The sequence below is a fragment of the Erythrolamprus reginae genome, chromosome 4, assembly GCF_031021105.1.
Source record: "Erythrolamprus reginae isolate rEryReg1 chromosome 4, rEryReg1.hap1, whole genome shotgun sequence".
In the NCBI taxonomy this organism is placed as follows: domain Eukaryota; kingdom Metazoa; phylum Chordata; class Lepidosauria; order Squamata; family Dipsadidae; genus Erythrolamprus; species Erythrolamprus reginae.
The window spans coordinates 58357873-58375157 of record NC_091953.1 but is presented as its reverse complement, the minus strand read 5'-3'; the positions used below and the strand labels follow the sequence as shown (position 1 = coordinate 58375157).

Below are 17285 nucleotides of genomic sequence, written 5' to 3'. Positions count from 1 at the left end.
TTTAAATTTTGTTACATTTTTTTTAGCTTTTCTCATTGATGGAGATGAAGCCTCCAATTTCTCGTGCAAAGATGATTCTCATTACTAAAGCTGCCATTAAAGCTATTAAGGTAACTTGATAAAGAATATTTATTCTATCATAAGCAAAATTGGCCTCTCATATCAAAATATAAGATTTGTAGTGTTTTAGTTGAAGCAAGAGTTTGTTCATTTTCCTTATTTTGCAAACCTTGAATATTTGCATTCATTTTTTAATATGTATTCTTCATGGTTTGTGTAAACCTCTTTTAATACTTAAATTTAAAAGACTTGTTAAATTTGAACTGAGTTCCATCATCCCTAAAAGGTTCCATCTTGCTTTTAATTATAATAGTAGTGCTCTGCAATTTATACCTGTAAAAATAAAATCATATTTTTCTATATATTTTATGGAATGAAATAAAACATCAAATAAAACACATTTAATTTTTCCTTTCAGCTTTACAAACATGTTGTCCAAATTGTAGAGAAGTTTATTAAAAAGGTAAGTGGAATTACTCAAAATAAGTTGTAAAGACTCAGCAGTTTTCTCCATAGTAACATTTTGTCACATATAACATTTGAGAAAGGATATTGAAGAGATCATGGGGATTATTTTACTTCCTAGGGTTCATGGAGACTGGCAGTGTAGAGTGAGGTTAAACATGTTCCCCTAACAATTCTGATCAGATTTGAAATAGAAGAGTTTACTCAGCATTCTGTTTGGGTGGATGGAAAAACTGCTCAAATAAATGCCTGTATTCCATCAATGGGAACTTTCTATTCACCTCCAGTCCTGCGTAGAATTGTATGTAACCTTTCCAATAGGGAAGGCCTTAAAAAGATTTCATCCTCATCCTATCTATCTCTTGGTTCTTTAGGTGTGCTTTTAGCTGTTTTTAAAAGTTTTAATGTCAGTTCATTTTAATATTTTATCTTTCACTTATTTTTATCATTTGTGAGCTGCCCAGAGTCACCTTGTAGGGGAGATGGGTGGCATATAAATTTAACAAATATACTCCATCCATATCAAGGAAAATAATAGACAAGAATAAGAGGTAGTGTGTGAAAATACTTGAAATACTGAAAAGTTTAAGAGAGTGACAACTGGTCATATATGACTTGTATTTTGTTTAAAATTCCATTACTGGTGATCCTATAGTCTTCAAATTAGAAACTCAGATACAGAATCATAGCCCATTACAAAGAATCAGTGAGGTTGGTTCTCCAGAAAGAAGATGCATCAAAGCAACACATTGTCCATTGAGAAATGAGACAGCAGAAGTAGAAACTAGTTCTAAGAATGTGAGCCAGGCACTAGAAAGGATAAATTACTGGAAAGATAGAAACATGATCTTGGGTATCATTTTGAAAACCTTAAATATGGTAGACGCTCATGCATAAGAAAGAAATATTCGTTGGTCAAACCTGAAATTGTTATCCAACTTATCCAACACACTTATTTTATAAGCATGGAAATCCAATAAATAAATAAATAAAATAATTAACATTATTATCTTAAACTTCAGTTGCACATTTAGAAATGATGATATGTTTTCTTTCTTTAGTGTAAACCTGAATATAAAGTTCCTGGACTTTATGTTATTGACTCCATTGTTCGCCAATCTCGTCATCAATTTGGAACAGACAAGGATGTTTTTGGGCCAAGATTCTGTAAGAATATAACTGCCACATTCCAGTATTTATATCTCTGTCCATCAGAAGATAAGGTATAGTAGTTGTTTTTAACTTTGTTTGAAATTAATTTATCACCTGTACATGAGGAGTTGTCTAGGATACAGATCCAAGATTGTTAAATAAGACTCTGGTGTTGAATAAGGCCTTTAAGTTAAATGTTTCTCTTACTTACTTTGCCTTCAATTTCATGAGGCACTTTCTCTTTACTTTAAGATTGGAAGAACTCTTCAATGGGATTGCAAAATTATTTTGGAATTGCATGGACACATGTACAGCAGTTATTGATACTATAACATAAGCTTTGAGCATTTGTTAACAATTGTTATATAAGCACCTGCTTACAATCTGAATCAACTTTACTCTCTGTATCCAGATTGCTGCATAATCCTATTTTCTAATGTAGATAGTCCTGTAATTTGGATTTTATTGTATTTGAAATAATATTACCATAAGACTTGATATGATCAGTGATTCAGAACAGGGATTTTCAGATGGTCTCAATCTATGTAATTTTAAAAAAAGTTTAAAAAATCTGGAAACCTTGATCAAGAACAAATTCTAGTGAAGTAAACTGGCTGTGCCAGAGTGAATATTTTGGGGTGGGTGGGGGTGGATTCCTTTATCTGTCATGTAACTCAGAATTCTGCTGTATATTTTTTTTAAAAAAAAATATGATTTCTAAATATTCTGTTGTAAAATAGATATTGCCAAGACATGTTGGAGTTTGATTTGAATTTAATGTGACTGTTGTCTCTGTTCCTAGTTACTCATGCTTTTAGATAGTTTGCCCTCTTCCTGATCTTTTTTTCATATGTAGATGCTAGGTGATTAGCCTTTTTCATATGTAAAGGCTAGATGATTTTCCTCTTTCATCTCCAATGGAGATTGATATTGTATTGCAGCTCAGTGCATTTACTCTTTTTTCTCAGAATAAAAAAAATACTCAGATTGGAATATCCTACATTTATTTGAATAATGGAAGGGTAGTGCATAAGCTCAAAACATGTTCCTTGTTTCATAATACATGAAGGTTAAGTGTGCAACAGGAGAGTATTTTCTGAGTAGTGATTAAAAAAGATTAAACTTTTTTAAAAGTATACTGACATAATTTCTTGTTAAACAGAGTAAGATAGTTCGTGTCCTCAACCTATGGCAGAAAAATGGTGTGTTTAAAATAGAAATAATTCAGCCACTTCTGGACATGGCAGCAGGAGCTAGCAGTGCAACCTCGGTGACAGAAGATGCCACCAATAATGAAGGTAAGAATTAGGACCACCCTGGTTTAGACTTTTTAAAAAATCTCAGTTTCAATCCTTGACATATCTGAACAGTTGCCTGGAACCCTGGAGAGCTTAGGAGAATCAGTGATCTGACTCAACAAAAGGCAGTTTCCTAAGTTTGAATATTGATAGCTTTATTTGAAGTCTTATTTTGTTATAACCTATGTAGAACGAATTGAAATAGTCATCAATTAAACACTCCTTTTTATAAAGGAATGCATATTTTGATCATGTAAGTGAATATATCAAAGAGCAAGAGTGCTCCGAAGAGCATTCCAGTAGGATTTGTGTTTTTCAAGACCTATTCAGATTGATTTTTATATTCTTTTTCTTTCATTTATCTTCAATATTATTGACTCCTGTGTAGTGTTGGGCGAACCCAACAAAGTTTGGGTTCGGCGAATTTACCCGAACTTGGCAGCGGAGTTCGGGTAAGTTCGCTGAACCCGAATACTTACAAAATTTTTACACCTGTAAAAATAAACAAGGAGGTGGGGAATCACATGATGGGATTCCGGGGGCGGGGCTCTGACATCATGGAGACTCCTTCAAGGCTGGCTGAAGCGGGGAGTTGAGGAAATAAAGCCACTGGCCAGGAAGGAGTCTCTGTGATGTCAAAGCCCCACCCCCAAAATCCCATTGTGGGATTCCCCACCTCCTTTTGCTTGCAGCGCCGCTGCGGCGTCCTTTTCCGTAAAAATAAACAAGGAGGTGGAGAATCCCACGATGGGATTCTGGGGGCGGGGCTTTGATGTCACGGAGACTCCTTCTTGGCCCGTGGCTTCATTTCCTCCTCAACTCCCCGTTTCGGCTGGCCAGGGAGGAGTCTCCGTGACGTCAAAGCCCCACCCCTGTAATCCCGTTGTGGGATTCCCCACCTCCTTGTTTATTTCAGAAGATGATAGCCGGGCGGCGGCGCTTCACAGTGTTTGAACTTTTAAAAAAGTTCAGGTTCCGGTTCGGCATGCTGAACACTGCAAAGTTCGGCACGAACCCGAACTGTGCAAGTTCAGTTCGCCCAACACTACTCCTGTGTTCTAATTAAATTTGCCTGAAAATAAATTATTAGAATGCCATCTGCCATTATTAGTCTTATGTTGTGATGTGAGCCTTATACCAAGGATCGACAAACCCAGGCGCCTGGTCGCCAGTGGCGCCTAGAAAATGTTGTCTGGCGCCTAGAAAATGTTGCCTGCTGTACTGTATGTATACAGCAGTGTTTTTCAACCGGTGTGCCGCGGCACACCAGTGTGCCGCGAGACATGGCCAGGTGTGCCGCGAGGTGGCTCCTGCAAGTGGGAGCTCCAGGGCTGAGGCTTCAGCCCTGGAGCTCCCACTTGCAGAAGCCGCCCCCCGGCTATTGCCCGCCGCCGCCGCTACCCGCGCACCCCAAAATACCCCCCCTGCGTGCCCTTTTCCATGGGCGCGCAGTCCCCATTCCCCTGCCTGCCTGGGGGGGGGGGGCGGGGGCGGGGAGGCGCCGGCAGTAGAAGGCGCAGCCCCCGCCCGCCCGATCCGCTCCCTCTCCTCCTCTTCCGCTGAAAGAAACGCGCGGAAGCTGCCTGCTTGAGCCTCGCGTTGCTCCACCCCGCTTCATCCTGCTTGTCATCCTCCGTTGCCAGGAAAGCCGGGTTTGTTTTCCGTGAAAGCAGCGCGCCTTTTAACACGCTGCTTTCCTGCACCAGCGACGTTTGGCTGCCGGGGGGGCGGGGAGGAGAAAATCCTCCCCCCCCCAGGAGCAGCAAAAGCCTAAGCGGTGGGGTGCGCCGTTTGCCTTCCGGCTCAGTCGCAGAGGCTTTTGCTGCTTGTGGAGGGGGGGGGGGTTGGCGGTGCCGATGCCAAATGCTTTCCCTCCGCGGTGGGGGGTGCAGGGCAGGCGCAGTCAGCCCCAGGAGACAAAGATGGAATGAGAGAAAGGAAAGAGAGAGAAAGGGAGGGAGAGAAAGAAAAAGTGAGAGATAGAAAGGATAGAGAGAAAGGGAATGAGAGAAAGGAAAGAGAGAGAAAGAGAGGGGGAGAAGGAAAGAGTGAGAGATAGAAAGGATAGAGAGAAAGAGGGAATGGAAAGAGAGAGAAAGGGAGGGAGAGAAGGAAAGAGTGAGAGATAGAAAGGATAGAGAGAAAGAGGGAATGAGAGAAAGGAAAGAGAGAGAGAGAGAAAATAAGAGAGAGAGAGCAACAGAGAGAGAAAGAACAAGAGAGAGAAAGCATGAGAGAGAGAAAGAACAAGAGAGAGAGAGAAAATAAGAGAACAAGAGAGAGAAAAAGATAGCAAGAGAGAGAGAAAGCAAGACAGATAGGGAGAGGAAAGGAGAGTGAGAGAAATGAGAACAAAAAGGGGAGAAAAAAGGAGAAATGAGAAAATGATTGAGGCAGAGAATGAGAGGAGAGTGAAACAAAAGAGAGAGAGAGGTGATTCTTGAAGCATATGGTAAAAAGCACCCAAATAATAAGAAACCCCCCCCAGCCCACACCTGTTTTTGAAAAGGATAAAAGAGAAAAAAACCCCAGCCCTCAACTGGTTTTGGAAATGGTTGGAGTGTGTATACATACACACACATAAGGGGGGGAGAGAGACAGGGATGGAAAAAGAGGAGAAGTGAGAGGGAGAAGGAATGAGGGAAAAAGGGAGGAAGAGAGAGAAATGAGAAACACGAGAGAGAAAAGGGGGAAAGACAGGAGAAGTACCCAGAAATGAGACAGTGGTATAAATTTCAGGAGGGATGATTGATGATTGACTGTATTTATAAGGGGATGTTACATGGGATTGTATATATGAGGGGGTTATTTATGTATGTATGTATGTATGTATGTATGTATGTATGTATGTATTTATTTTTTATTTATTTATTTATTTATTAGATTTGTGTCATTTTGGTTGGTGGTGTGCCCCAGGATTTTGTAAATGTAAAAAATGTGCCGCGGCTCAAAAAAGGTTGAAAATCACTGGTATACAGTATATTTTTCCCGCCTTGTGTTTACGCCCAGAAATGGTACATCTTGGCTTCCGTAGCTCCGCCCATCAACCTCGGAGCGAGCTGCTTTCCCAGCGTCCCCTGCGCTTGCGTGCGTCTCTCCCTCCCCCCCTTGCCTCCATTCCGCCTCCTACTCGAACCCCTTCACTCCCCCCCACCGCACACAGACGCTCCGATCTTGGCCGCTCACCCGCCTTCGGAGAGAAGCGGAAGCCCCTCCCCTCCCGGCGTGAGGTTTTGTTCATTCCTCCTCCGGCCGCGTGCGCGGTGACTTCCGACCAGTAACCCCTCCTCCCCCCTCCCCCCCTCACCCGCGTCCCCGGCCCGGTCTCCCTTTCCTTCTTCTCTGTTTCGGTTTCTGACTAACGGTCTCCCCTCGGATCCCGACGGGAGTACAGCAGAGCCGGCTCGGCGGAGCCAGGCCTGCGCCGGGGGGGAGGGGGTGAAAGCGATGTCAGGTGGAGACTCGGCAAAAAACCAAGTTTGCTTAAAAAAAATTCTGGCTCCTAAATTTTTTGGCTGGCTCCTAGATTCTGAACAACTTTGTCGACCCCTGCCTTATACATTATTTTTGTTGTTGTGAAGTCGTGTCATATGATCCTTATGATCCTTGAATAGAATACTGATTTTACAGAATACAATATAAATTGTATTGGGAGAATGCAGAACCTCATCATATTTGTGAGATAAGCATGGATGACATATTTAATCCAATTTAAAGAACTCTGCTGCAAGAGATCAAAACTACTTTTGGATCATACTGTAGAGGATTTAGAATTCGATCACTTTAGAATAATAAATTGAAGTGTAAAGTGGTTTATATATGGGAGCACTTCAAAATCTTAAATTGTATTTAAGATTTAAATTGTTAAATATTTTTATAGGTTCACCACAATCTGCTACAATTCCATCTGAACCACCACAAGTTGGTGCTAATTCAGTACCTGCTGTGTCACAGCTACCCAATACTGATGCATTTGCTGCAGTTGCTCAGTTGTTTCAAACAACACAAGGACAGCAGGTAAGCAAAAGATATTGTTTTAAAAAATTGTTAAGAAAATATTATTCAAGTAAGACTATATCTTCAGTACTATATGTTTAAAACTATCCTGGAAACCTGTGAATTATATTGATAAAAAGTGAAATCCGGTTTTCTGCTGTTATACATATCAGCCAGCATGAATAAAAAAATGTTTAGCCATGCAGTTAGTCTGTGCCTGTTCTCCAAGGAGAATATCAAATGTCCTTGCACGGGGTAGGCAAAGTTGATGCTTCTATGACATATGGACTTCAACTCCCAGAATTCCTGAGCTAGCATGATTGGCTCAGGAATTCTGGGTGTTGAAGTCCTCAAGTCATAGAAGAGCTGTCCTAGTATATGTAGAAAACTGTATTTTTCATTTTTCCAATAGTAGTCCATTCCAGTAGCAATCCACTGCCATTGCATTCTTCTAAAAGCAATCATGGTATGTTGCAGTGTTTCCATGGCAAAATGGTATTGTACCTTTACACCATGTTGTAATCTGCAAGTAGATGCATAGTCACAAGATCAACTATCTTTTACTACAGTAGGTAAAATAATGATTAATGGTAAAATGTAATTGAAATACAGCTCATTTTATTCAATTATGTTTGGCTTGCTCAATATTCATAGATTTCAGAGAGAGGAATTCAACCAATAAACAATTTAAGAAATTAAATACCATATTTTTCGGAGTATAAGATGCTCCGAAGTATAAGATGCGCCTAGCTTTCGGGAAGGAAAACAAGAAGAAAAAAATCTGCCTCTGCCTTCCAGCAATTTGCCTCTTTGCAGCAAACAGTACAGATTATATATGCTGTTTATGGTGTATTTATGTGCCTGTGTGCCTGACCTATAGAAATAGCAAAGAAATGGAGAAATGTACATTATTTATTTATTTATTCGATTTTTATGCCGCCCTTCTCCTTAGACTCAGGGCGGCTTACAACATGTTAGCGATAGCACTTTTTAACAGAGCCAACCTATTGCCCCCACAATCCGGGTCCTCATTTTACCCACCTCGGAAGGATGGAAGGCTGAGTCAACCTTGAGCCAGTGATGAGATTTGAACCGCTGGCCTGAAGATCTACAATCTGCTTCAGTGGCCTGCAGTACAGCACTCTACCTGCTGCGCCACCCCGGCTCTTCTTATGGCAGTATATTAATGCCAGAAAGTTTTCTTAAATGTAGTCACACTAACTCCTCCCAATTATTTAAATAGATCTACTCCAAACATGACTAAGTCAAGGTTTAACTCAGCTGCCTTATCTTAATACTAATCAGGACATTGTTACATTTCAGACTATACTTGTACATAAGCTGTTAAGATTTATGTGGCTTTCTGGAAGTATACGTTATTCTCTGCTATTTAAAAGAAGATACAGTACAATAGCAGAGGGCCTCTTCAGATCAAGCATTTATTTTAAAAAGTTTCTTCATTTTGTTAAGTGGTCTAGAACAATAATAAAGCAGTCTTTAAAAAATAAGTCTAATAAGTTAATAGGCATTTATAGCACACAGCCTGTTTCAGTTTCAGCACAGCTTCATTAGCAAAGGAAAATAAAAATCTGCCCTACCTCCCAGCAATTTGCCTCTTGCTGCCCCTTTCAGTTTCACTTTCAGTTTTAATCAGCTTGATTAGCACAAGCAGCTAATAGTTTCAGGCTGCAAGGATTGCCATAGCTTCATAGCTTATTCCTGCCTGCAGCCTGAAACAGCTGGTGGTTGGCAGGCCAACAATGGCTTGTGATAATCAGGCTGTGTGCTCTTTGCTGCAAGAAGGCAAAGGGTGGGGTTGTGTGGGTGGGGCTACATTCTATGTATAAGACGCACTCAAATTTTCACCCTCTTTTAAGGGTGTGTGTGACAATGTATAGTTCATATTGAAAAAGCTTTAATTCATTTTCAAATAGAAGTGTAGATAAAAAGCCAGGTCTTAAATGATATTGAAATAGAACCAAGGTTAGTCCCTTCTGGATCTCCTTACATTTCATAATTTGGGGTAGACAAAGAGCCCCTCTCTGGGTTTTTACATAAGAGACAGTTCCCACTAATGAGAAGCAGAGGGGAGCTGTTTTAGGAGATTAATTCTTAAGCAGGAGAGAATACTGTATTAGTTCCATTTACATTGGAAGGGCTCTAAATTTTATAATGCCTAAACAATGTCTCTGCTATCCCTGTCCTTAAGTTATATTAACAGTTGCAATTTTAATCTGATAGCTCCAACAGATTCTCCAGACTTTTCAGCAACCTCCCAAACCTCAGTCTCCAGTAATAGATAATAATGTAATGGCTCAGGTTCAAGCTATCACAGCTCAGCTGCAGACCACGACATCACAGCCACCAGAACAAAAGCATGATTTCCAAATACCAGAACAAAAAACATCTTTTGATAAGGTAGTATTTTTCTTCTACTTGAAAAGGAATTATCCAAATATCTTGTTTCAGGGGAAATCCATGACAAACTATAGTATAGTGCTGTGAGAACAAGCCTGAAGGCATCTCCTTGCATTCTCTTCTTTCATATGCATGCAAAAATCCCATCTTCCATTTCTGTCTTTTGGTAAACCATAATATTAGGATATTTATAGAGCCTTATAGGTTTTTAGTTTGTCCTGGCTATATGGAAAATTGTTGCTCTCTCTGAAACAATAATACAGTCCTGTGGTTCATTTTTTAAAAGTGAGTCTTGTAGTTACCTGCTTGTTGCATTAATTCCAGGTGTGCATATAGAAGTCATGATGCAAATTAACAGTTGATACTGACTAATATTTGAGATGATACAAACCATGATTTAGCTCTGGTATGTACTTTATCTGACCTTTGGATTAGATAAGATTGCTCTTAAAATTGTTGAAATGTCTGGAAAAAGTAGAAGAGAGAATTAAAGCTAATTCTGGCAGGTTTAATGGCTAGGTTAGATTTTAAACAATTAGTAATATCTAATTGGATGTCCAATTTCAACTAAACTATTTCAGCTTTGCTGTTCTAATATTAATAATTTTTTTAAGATTAAGGAGGAGGCAAGGAGACAAGACTGGTAACAACTGGGTTTTATGGGGCAAATCAGAGGTGGGTTCCTCCCGGTTCGGACCAGGTCTATGGAACTGGTAGTAACTTGGTCTGGATCACTGAAACCAGTAGCAACCCAGGCCTGCCATGCCCCTGATCTGGTTATCTCGGCGCCATCGGCGGCGCTATCTTGTTCTTTCTTTTTGCGCATGTGCAGAAACTGTGTTTTTACCACTCTACGTGCTTGCAAAGTGCACACGCATCGCATCACTAATTAAACTGGCATTGAAGAAAACCGGAACCCAGCCCTTGGGCCAACCCCATAAATCCCCATATCGTTTGGGGATAGACTGCTTTCTTAATTGTACATCTGGAAAATATTTACAAAAACTTACATCATCAGTAACATGTTTTGTTTATTGTTCTATTAATATGGAAGAAAATAGAGTTGGCTCAATGTAATATGTTTCAGAAGCTGTTGGATCGCTTTGACTATGATGATGAACCAGAAGCAGTAGAAGATACAAAAAAAGAAGAGGCTGCACCTTCTCCTTCACTCTCTCAACCCACATTGTATGTTTTGTTTTGTTCTCTTTTGTTTTGACACTCATAAGCGGATGTTAATATCAAGGAAATAATAAAGAAATTTAAAGTTAATAAGTGATTTGCATAACAATTTGGAATTTTTATTAGTACTTTATACTATAATATTTTATTATGTAAGTATTAGTTTGTTGAAAAATCATTCAGTTCCAGTTGAATATTTGACTGAAATGCAAATTCACAGTCTTAATTTTGACACCCCCCCCCCAAAAAAAAAGACAGATGGAGAGGGGATATAGTCGATTGAAAACTGCTCATGGGAAGGGAACATTGATGATGTTTTAAATCAACTATACAAAATACTGTATTATTGACAACCTGTTGAATTTTTTTTTAATATCTTAGTGGATTTCCAAGTGAAGGCTTACAGCAACCAGTTTATCCTCAGCTTCCAAATATAGATCAGTTTCAGCAGAGAATGCTGGGAATGCAACAAGATGCAATGCTTCACCAGGTAATGGAAACATTTCCATTAGATTAATTTTTTCCCCCTCCAAAATTCAGAGCATTTACTTTCTAGGAAACGTTATTCAGAGTCTTCTCCTGCTTACCTATGCATTCTTCTTCTGCAAGGTCCCCCTCCCTCCAAATGGACAGATGCCTAGCTATGGACTCATGCCTACACCACAGTTTATTCCTATAGGTCAACAAGTAATGCAGCCTTCACCTCAGGTGCAGCAGCCTTTTCAGTCTTCTTTTCCAGCACAAAGTGAATCACATCTACAGAAAACACATCAGGAGGTAAAGAACTATTTACACCCAATATTTTAGGCTTAATGCTGTATATTGTTTCAAGAAAATGCTACTGTTCTGCTTACTAGATTCCCTTACAACATACAGTGGTACCTCGAGATACGAGTTTAATTCGTTCCGGACCTGGGCTCTTAAGTCGAGCAGCTCTTATCTCGAACGACTTTTCCCCATAGGAATTAATGTAAATAATTTTAATTGGTTCCAGCCCTCAAAAAACTCACAAAGTTAGTCTAAATTATGCAGAAAGACATGTTTTTAATGAAGAAATGTACATGTACATATAAATGAATAATGAAGTTTCTTTCACTTAACTTGTAAACTTTCTTAAACTTTTAAATTTACATATGTTCAACTTCTCTGCCACCCAATCCTGTAGGACAGAGGTCCCCAACCCTTTTTGCACCAGGGACCGGCTTTAAGCGATCAAGAGAGGAATGGGTGAATGAATGGACGGAGGGTGGGAAGGAAGGAAGGAAAGAAAGAGGGAAGGGACAGGAACAGAGGAAGGAAGCAAGGAAACTTATGAAAGGGGAGAGTAAGATAGGAATGAGTGAAGGGAGGGAGGGAGGGAAGAAGGTGGGAAGGAGAAAGAAAAGAAGAAATAGAGGAAGGGAAGGTAAAAGAGAGAAAGAAAAAGAGCAAGAAAGAAAGAAAGAAAGAAAGGGGGAAGGGACAGGAACAGAGGAAGGAAGCAAGGAAACTTATGAAAGGGGAGAGTAAGAGAGGAATGAGTGAAAGGAGGGAGGGAGGGAAGAAGGTGGGAAGGAGAAAGAAAAGAAGAAATAGAGGAAGGGAAGGTAAAAGAGAGAAAGAAAAAGAGCAAGAAAGAAAGCTGCAAGCACCCCCCCGAGCCCCCCAGGCCGGCTGCAACCTTTTAAAACACGCGCGCCGCTTCGCAGCTGTCTCCTGAAGCCGAACGCGGAAGTTAGCGTTTGGCTTCAGGAGACAGCTCCTTGGCGCTTGTATCTCGAATTTGGGCTTGTAAGTAGAACAAAAATATCTCTCCCCTCCCAGCTCTTATCTCGAGTTGCTCTTAAGTAGAGCAGCTCTTATGTCGGGGTTCCACTGTATTTCATTTACTAATTTTAAATTACATGCATAGATTTTTCTAATGATATTTTTGGTGCAAGTTACATATTTTAGATTTTAAAGTTGAGGAATTAAATAAACAATATTCAATGCTAGTGATTTGAAATTGCAGAAGAATGTAATAAAGACTATGTCCTTCCCTCTGACAAACAAGCTGCTTGCAAATTCTGAACATCTAGAATGGGAAGCCCATTCCTTCAAATCAGTATGTTTTTCAATCATAGATCAATAGATCTTTAGTGAAATCTGTACCAGTAAACTAAGATGGAAGAGAAACAGTAAGCAATTTTATTCTGGTTATAAAGGTAAAAAATCAGAATAAATACATTTATTTTATATATTTGTCCAACATTGGCTGATAGAAGTGAGAGCAGAAATCTCTTTATGCCAATGTCATTTTCAGTGCATTGAATATAAAATTCAATCTTGCACAGTTGGTCAGGCAACATTTTTATAATTACAGAGCAAAAAAGTTCCAAAAGGAGAAGTAGATTTTATTTTTATTTTTTGTTTTTCTTTGTTTAGCTTGTTATTATTTATTGATGTCTTATGTATTTTTTCTTTTTGTATATTTTTTAGTAAAGCTTGTGAAATAAAATAAAATAAATTGAAAAACTTGTTACAAAGATCAAGCAACTTAGAAATAAAATTAGAATTATTTCAGGTATAATTACACAAATGCGTTCAAATTATATGGTATAAGAATCATCAATGTTAAGCTTATATTTTATTCAGCTACTGGTATTTAGAGTATTTATGAGAAAATATTTGATTGATAACTTTTTACTAATTTTTATTTGCTATTCATAATCCTATGCATTCTTACCAAGAAATAAATTCCAAGGAGCTCAATGGAATTTACTCCCCATGTATTAATTCTACTAACTTCTGCATTTAAAAGACAAAGGCCACTCTTTTGAAGAGAGCAATATTCAAGCAGACAGGACTTTTGGTTTGAAAAGAGGGAGGCCAAAGAGGCCATAACAGCCCTTTCTCAGTAGACGGGCAGGGACATGACATCCTCAATCTCCAGTCTACAACAGTTCCAAGAAGGCTCTACATCCATTTGCAGTACTCAGGTGACCCTGACGACATCGCCAGGTGACCTCAACAATTCTCTGAAACAATGCAAATGACCAGCTTTCTGCAAAAAGTATAAATCTTTCCATTCCCCACCATCCAGTCAGAGCTGAAGAAGCTTTTTGGATGAGAAGCGAAATGTCTTCAAATAAAAACCCTAAAGTCTAGTTGCCTCTTGAAAAACACCTTTGGGACAATCATTACTTGGACGACTGAGAAATCTCCATAGGCATTCTACTACTAAAACATTTTTAATATAAATCACATGTAGCTTTATGATTCTGTAACATGATTATACGTTAGGTTTGTTGTTTGTGTTGTGTTTGTATAGTCAACATAATTAGAGGAGCAGAAATGAGAACTTCTGTAATTCAAAGAGTAACTCTAAGTTGATACTGATTAGAAAAGCGTACCACTGATGATAAATCCTTGCTGATTGTTTAAGGAAATGGAAGTGGATCAACATCCAATTCAGGAAGGAAAAAGACATGAGAACCGAAAGTCGAGATCTAGATCAGCATCAAGGTAGGGGTGCTTTATAGTTAATAGTATTTTAAATAAATGAATGGACATAACTGATGTACTGTAGAAGGCTAAGTAGGCTTTAGATTTTATAACCCAGGTTTAAATGGAAGGGATAATAATTTTTAAATAATTTGTAAAAACGGTGGTAAAAAATAGTACTAAAAACGCAAATGCATAGGACAGCATTAAGCATATAAAACCATGAAATGTATTACCCTAGCAATAAAAAGGCATAGAAGTTGTTAGAGGAAATAACCCCCAAAAATTTCATTTTATTGCTTGAAGGTCATCTTTTTTCTTTTTAAAAAAACCTAATTCATAAACCAAAATATGTATCAATTAGATTCAGATTTCTTCTTCCAATGTTGCATTACGTCTTTTGAGATGTATCTGGAACAGCAGGATTACGACGAGCATTTTCTGAACTGTCAACTCATAAGAAATAAAACTTTTTGGAATACAAATCTCATTTTAAAATAATAGAAATGTGTTTTATGTTAAGCTTCCATAAGTGTTTCAGGACAGCACATTCAAATACTTATTTTAAAAGTCACATAAATAAATAGGATCAATTCAAAAAGATTCTTCAGGTAAAACGAGTTATTAGTTTAGGATTCACAAATAATTTCTCCAAAACTTGCGAGCCTCAAAAAGCAGGACTGATACCTGGATCACATATAACAAATAGTAAGAGCTTATCTTAACATCTATATAAAGCCGTTGGGAGACACCATCAGTGATTTGGGGTACAATAGATTAGTTCATGTCTGCCCAAGGCAGGTCGGGCAGTGTGAAATTTGAAGGGTCTGAGTGAAAAAAATAGGATGAGACTGAATTAAAGAAAGATGGAGAATGACGGTTGATCCAAAAGCCCACTGAGTCCATGTCAATCTCACCGTTAATTCTTGATGTTATTTGTGATCTCACAGAAATAACTGATACTGTTCCAATAGACGTCTTTTGGTTCCTATCTTTTTCTACTTAGTTAAGATTTAGCAGGAGATTCTAATCCTTTAATATTCCAAATTACAAAGAGTGTTGCCAGTGATGTTATTAATATAGAAAACCACAAGTAATAAAAAGATGCATGTTATTATATTCATCCATACCATACATAGATTGTATCCAAAAGTGAGGAAAATAATAATACATGTATCTTTATTTAATGATCACAATTGTGATAAAATCTCAATTGTTGAATGAAATGGTAATTAAGTAAGGCATCATGTGACAGTTTCACACGATGATAAAGGTCTTAGCACTCCTGGTTGCAGTCATTAAATGAGCTCATACGTTGTTAAACGTCAACTAGATAATGTCGCGTGGTGGGACCTAGGGGAAAAGCCTTCTCTGTGGGGGCCTCAGCCCTCTGGAATCAGCTTCCCCCGGAGATTCATACTGCCGCTACCCTCCTTGCCTTTCGTAACAGTCTTATGTATGTCACCAGGCCCCTGGTCAACGAATGATTGTATTGTTGCTGTACGAATGGGTGCGATTGATTTTAATATAACTAGGAACTTTAAATAGGTATGTAATTTTTAATTTAATTGGATTTATTTTTATTGTAACTTACTGTTTTTTATATGTTGTAAGCCGCTCCGAGTCTTCGGAGAGGGACGGCATAGAAATCCAAAGAATGAATGAATGAATGAATGAATGAATGAAAGAAAGAAAGAAAGAAAGAAAGAAAGAAAGAAGGAGAAAGAAATGAATGAATGCACAGAAATAAAATCCTTCTGTGCCTGTGAGCATCTTGCAGCTCTGTAGTCACACACAGAGAGAGAGACAAGACGAGAGAGTTAGCTCTGTGCTTGGTTGGATGTCAGCTTCTGAAATCCTCCCATCAGAGAGCTCTTTTAGGAAGCCCCCAGAGATGAGAGAGTCCTCTTGGCAGGCTGCAGCAACTTGCAACTTTCCCTGCCAGCTTTCTCTTTGACTCTCTGGGGAAGCAGACAAAGAAGATTGTAGAGTGTGAGCACATGATTGTGGGGTGCTTGACAACCAGTTGTAATTGGGAATGGGTTGCCAAGTACTCAGATTGCAATCATGTGGCTGTGTTGCATCCTTGCCTTTAACAATAGTTAAGTAAGGACTACCAATAGTAACATAATAAAAATAAAAATGCTAATCAACAGTTGTTGAGCATTATAAACTTTCTCTGCTACCCCTTACACAAATTAATAAATGAATTATGGTGATTATTATATGAACAATAAACCTTTCATTATATATATATTTAATACAGAAGAAAAAAGAATATAATGTAAGTTAGTTTATTCTTCAATAAATGCCTATTAAAGAAGAGAAGAAGAGAGGAAAAGTGATGAAAGGATAAAACCCTCCCCCCAAAGATAGCTGTTAAAGAGTTTCCCATTTATACTCTTAATTATTTGATAATTTCAGCTTTCTTGAAGTCTGATGGAGAATTACTAGCATTCAAAACAGTAATTTTGAGTTATTTGTCCAATATTTTTCTGCATTGTTGGATATCCTTAACAGAACTGGGGAAAATATGAAAAAATATGAGTTCTCCTATTCATCTGTACATGTAGAATGACCCATTTCTGAAATGTCATTTCCTTTTGGCAAACCTAAAGCAAACTCAGAGTGAATGACTTAGATCAGCTGTACAAACAGAAAAGATAGAAGTGAACCCTCTCAGCATCTAGATTACTGCATGCATTTCTTTTTTTAAACTAGATCACCCAAGAGAAGAAGATCACGATCTGGTTCTCGAACTCGAAGATCACGGCATCGTCGTTCTCGTTCCCGATCCAGGGACAAGCGCCGTCATTCTCCTAGGTCACGGTCCCAGGAAAGACGGGAGAGGGAGAGAGAGAGAGAACGTAGAGTAAAAGGCCTTCCTCCAATCAAACCAGAAACAGTTAGTGGTGAGTATTTTTTAAAATAATTTTTATTGAGGATTTTGATTGCAATAGAAAAGAATAAAGAACAGAAGAGATACATGAAGAAATGACTTCCAATCTTTATTACATGAGTATAAACAAACTTAGTAACTTTTCACCCTCTATAACAGTGATGGCGAAGCTATGGCATGGGTGCCACAGATGGCACGTGGAGCCATATGTGCTGGCACGCCAGCCATTGCCCTAGCTCAGCTGCAAGGTTTATGTGTGTGTCGTCCAGCTGATTTTTGGCTTGCACGGAGGCACTGGGAAGGCGTTTTTGGCTTCCAGAGAGCTTTTGGGTGGGATGGAGAGGGTAGTTTTA

The 17285-nt window shown here is 38.8% G+C and overlaps 1 protein-coding gene across 3 annotated transcripts in view; it reads left to right on the top strand.

Annotated features, from left to right (window-relative positions):
- The window catches only part of SCAF4 (SR-related CTD associated factor 4), a 59142-nt gene that overhangs the window by 17924 nt on the left and 23933 nt on the right, over nt 1-17285 (top strand). The window contains exons 2-12 of one of the 3 annotated variants that reach the window (XM_070750316.1): nt 27-110; nt 479-523; nt 1587-1748; nt 2840-2975; nt 6856-6992; nt 9213-9389; nt 10480-10577; nt 10953-11061; nt 11181-11348; nt 13975-14054; nt 16755-16945. In XM_070750316.1, coding sequence (XP_070606417.1) covers nt 27-110; nt 479-523; nt 1587-1748; nt 2840-2975; nt 6856-6992; nt 9213-9389; nt 10480-10577; nt 10953-11061; nt 11181-11348; nt 13975-14054; nt 16755-16945 — 1387 coding nt within the window. Of the gene's footprint in view, nt 1-26; nt 111-478; nt 524-1586; nt 1749-2839; nt 2976-6855; nt 6993-9212; nt 9390-10476; nt 10578-10952; nt 11062-11180; nt 11349-13974; nt 14055-16754; nt 16946-17285 lie in introns of all 3 variants that reach the window. The other 2 variants (XM_070750315.1, XM_070750317.1) reach the window with 2 other exon arrangements.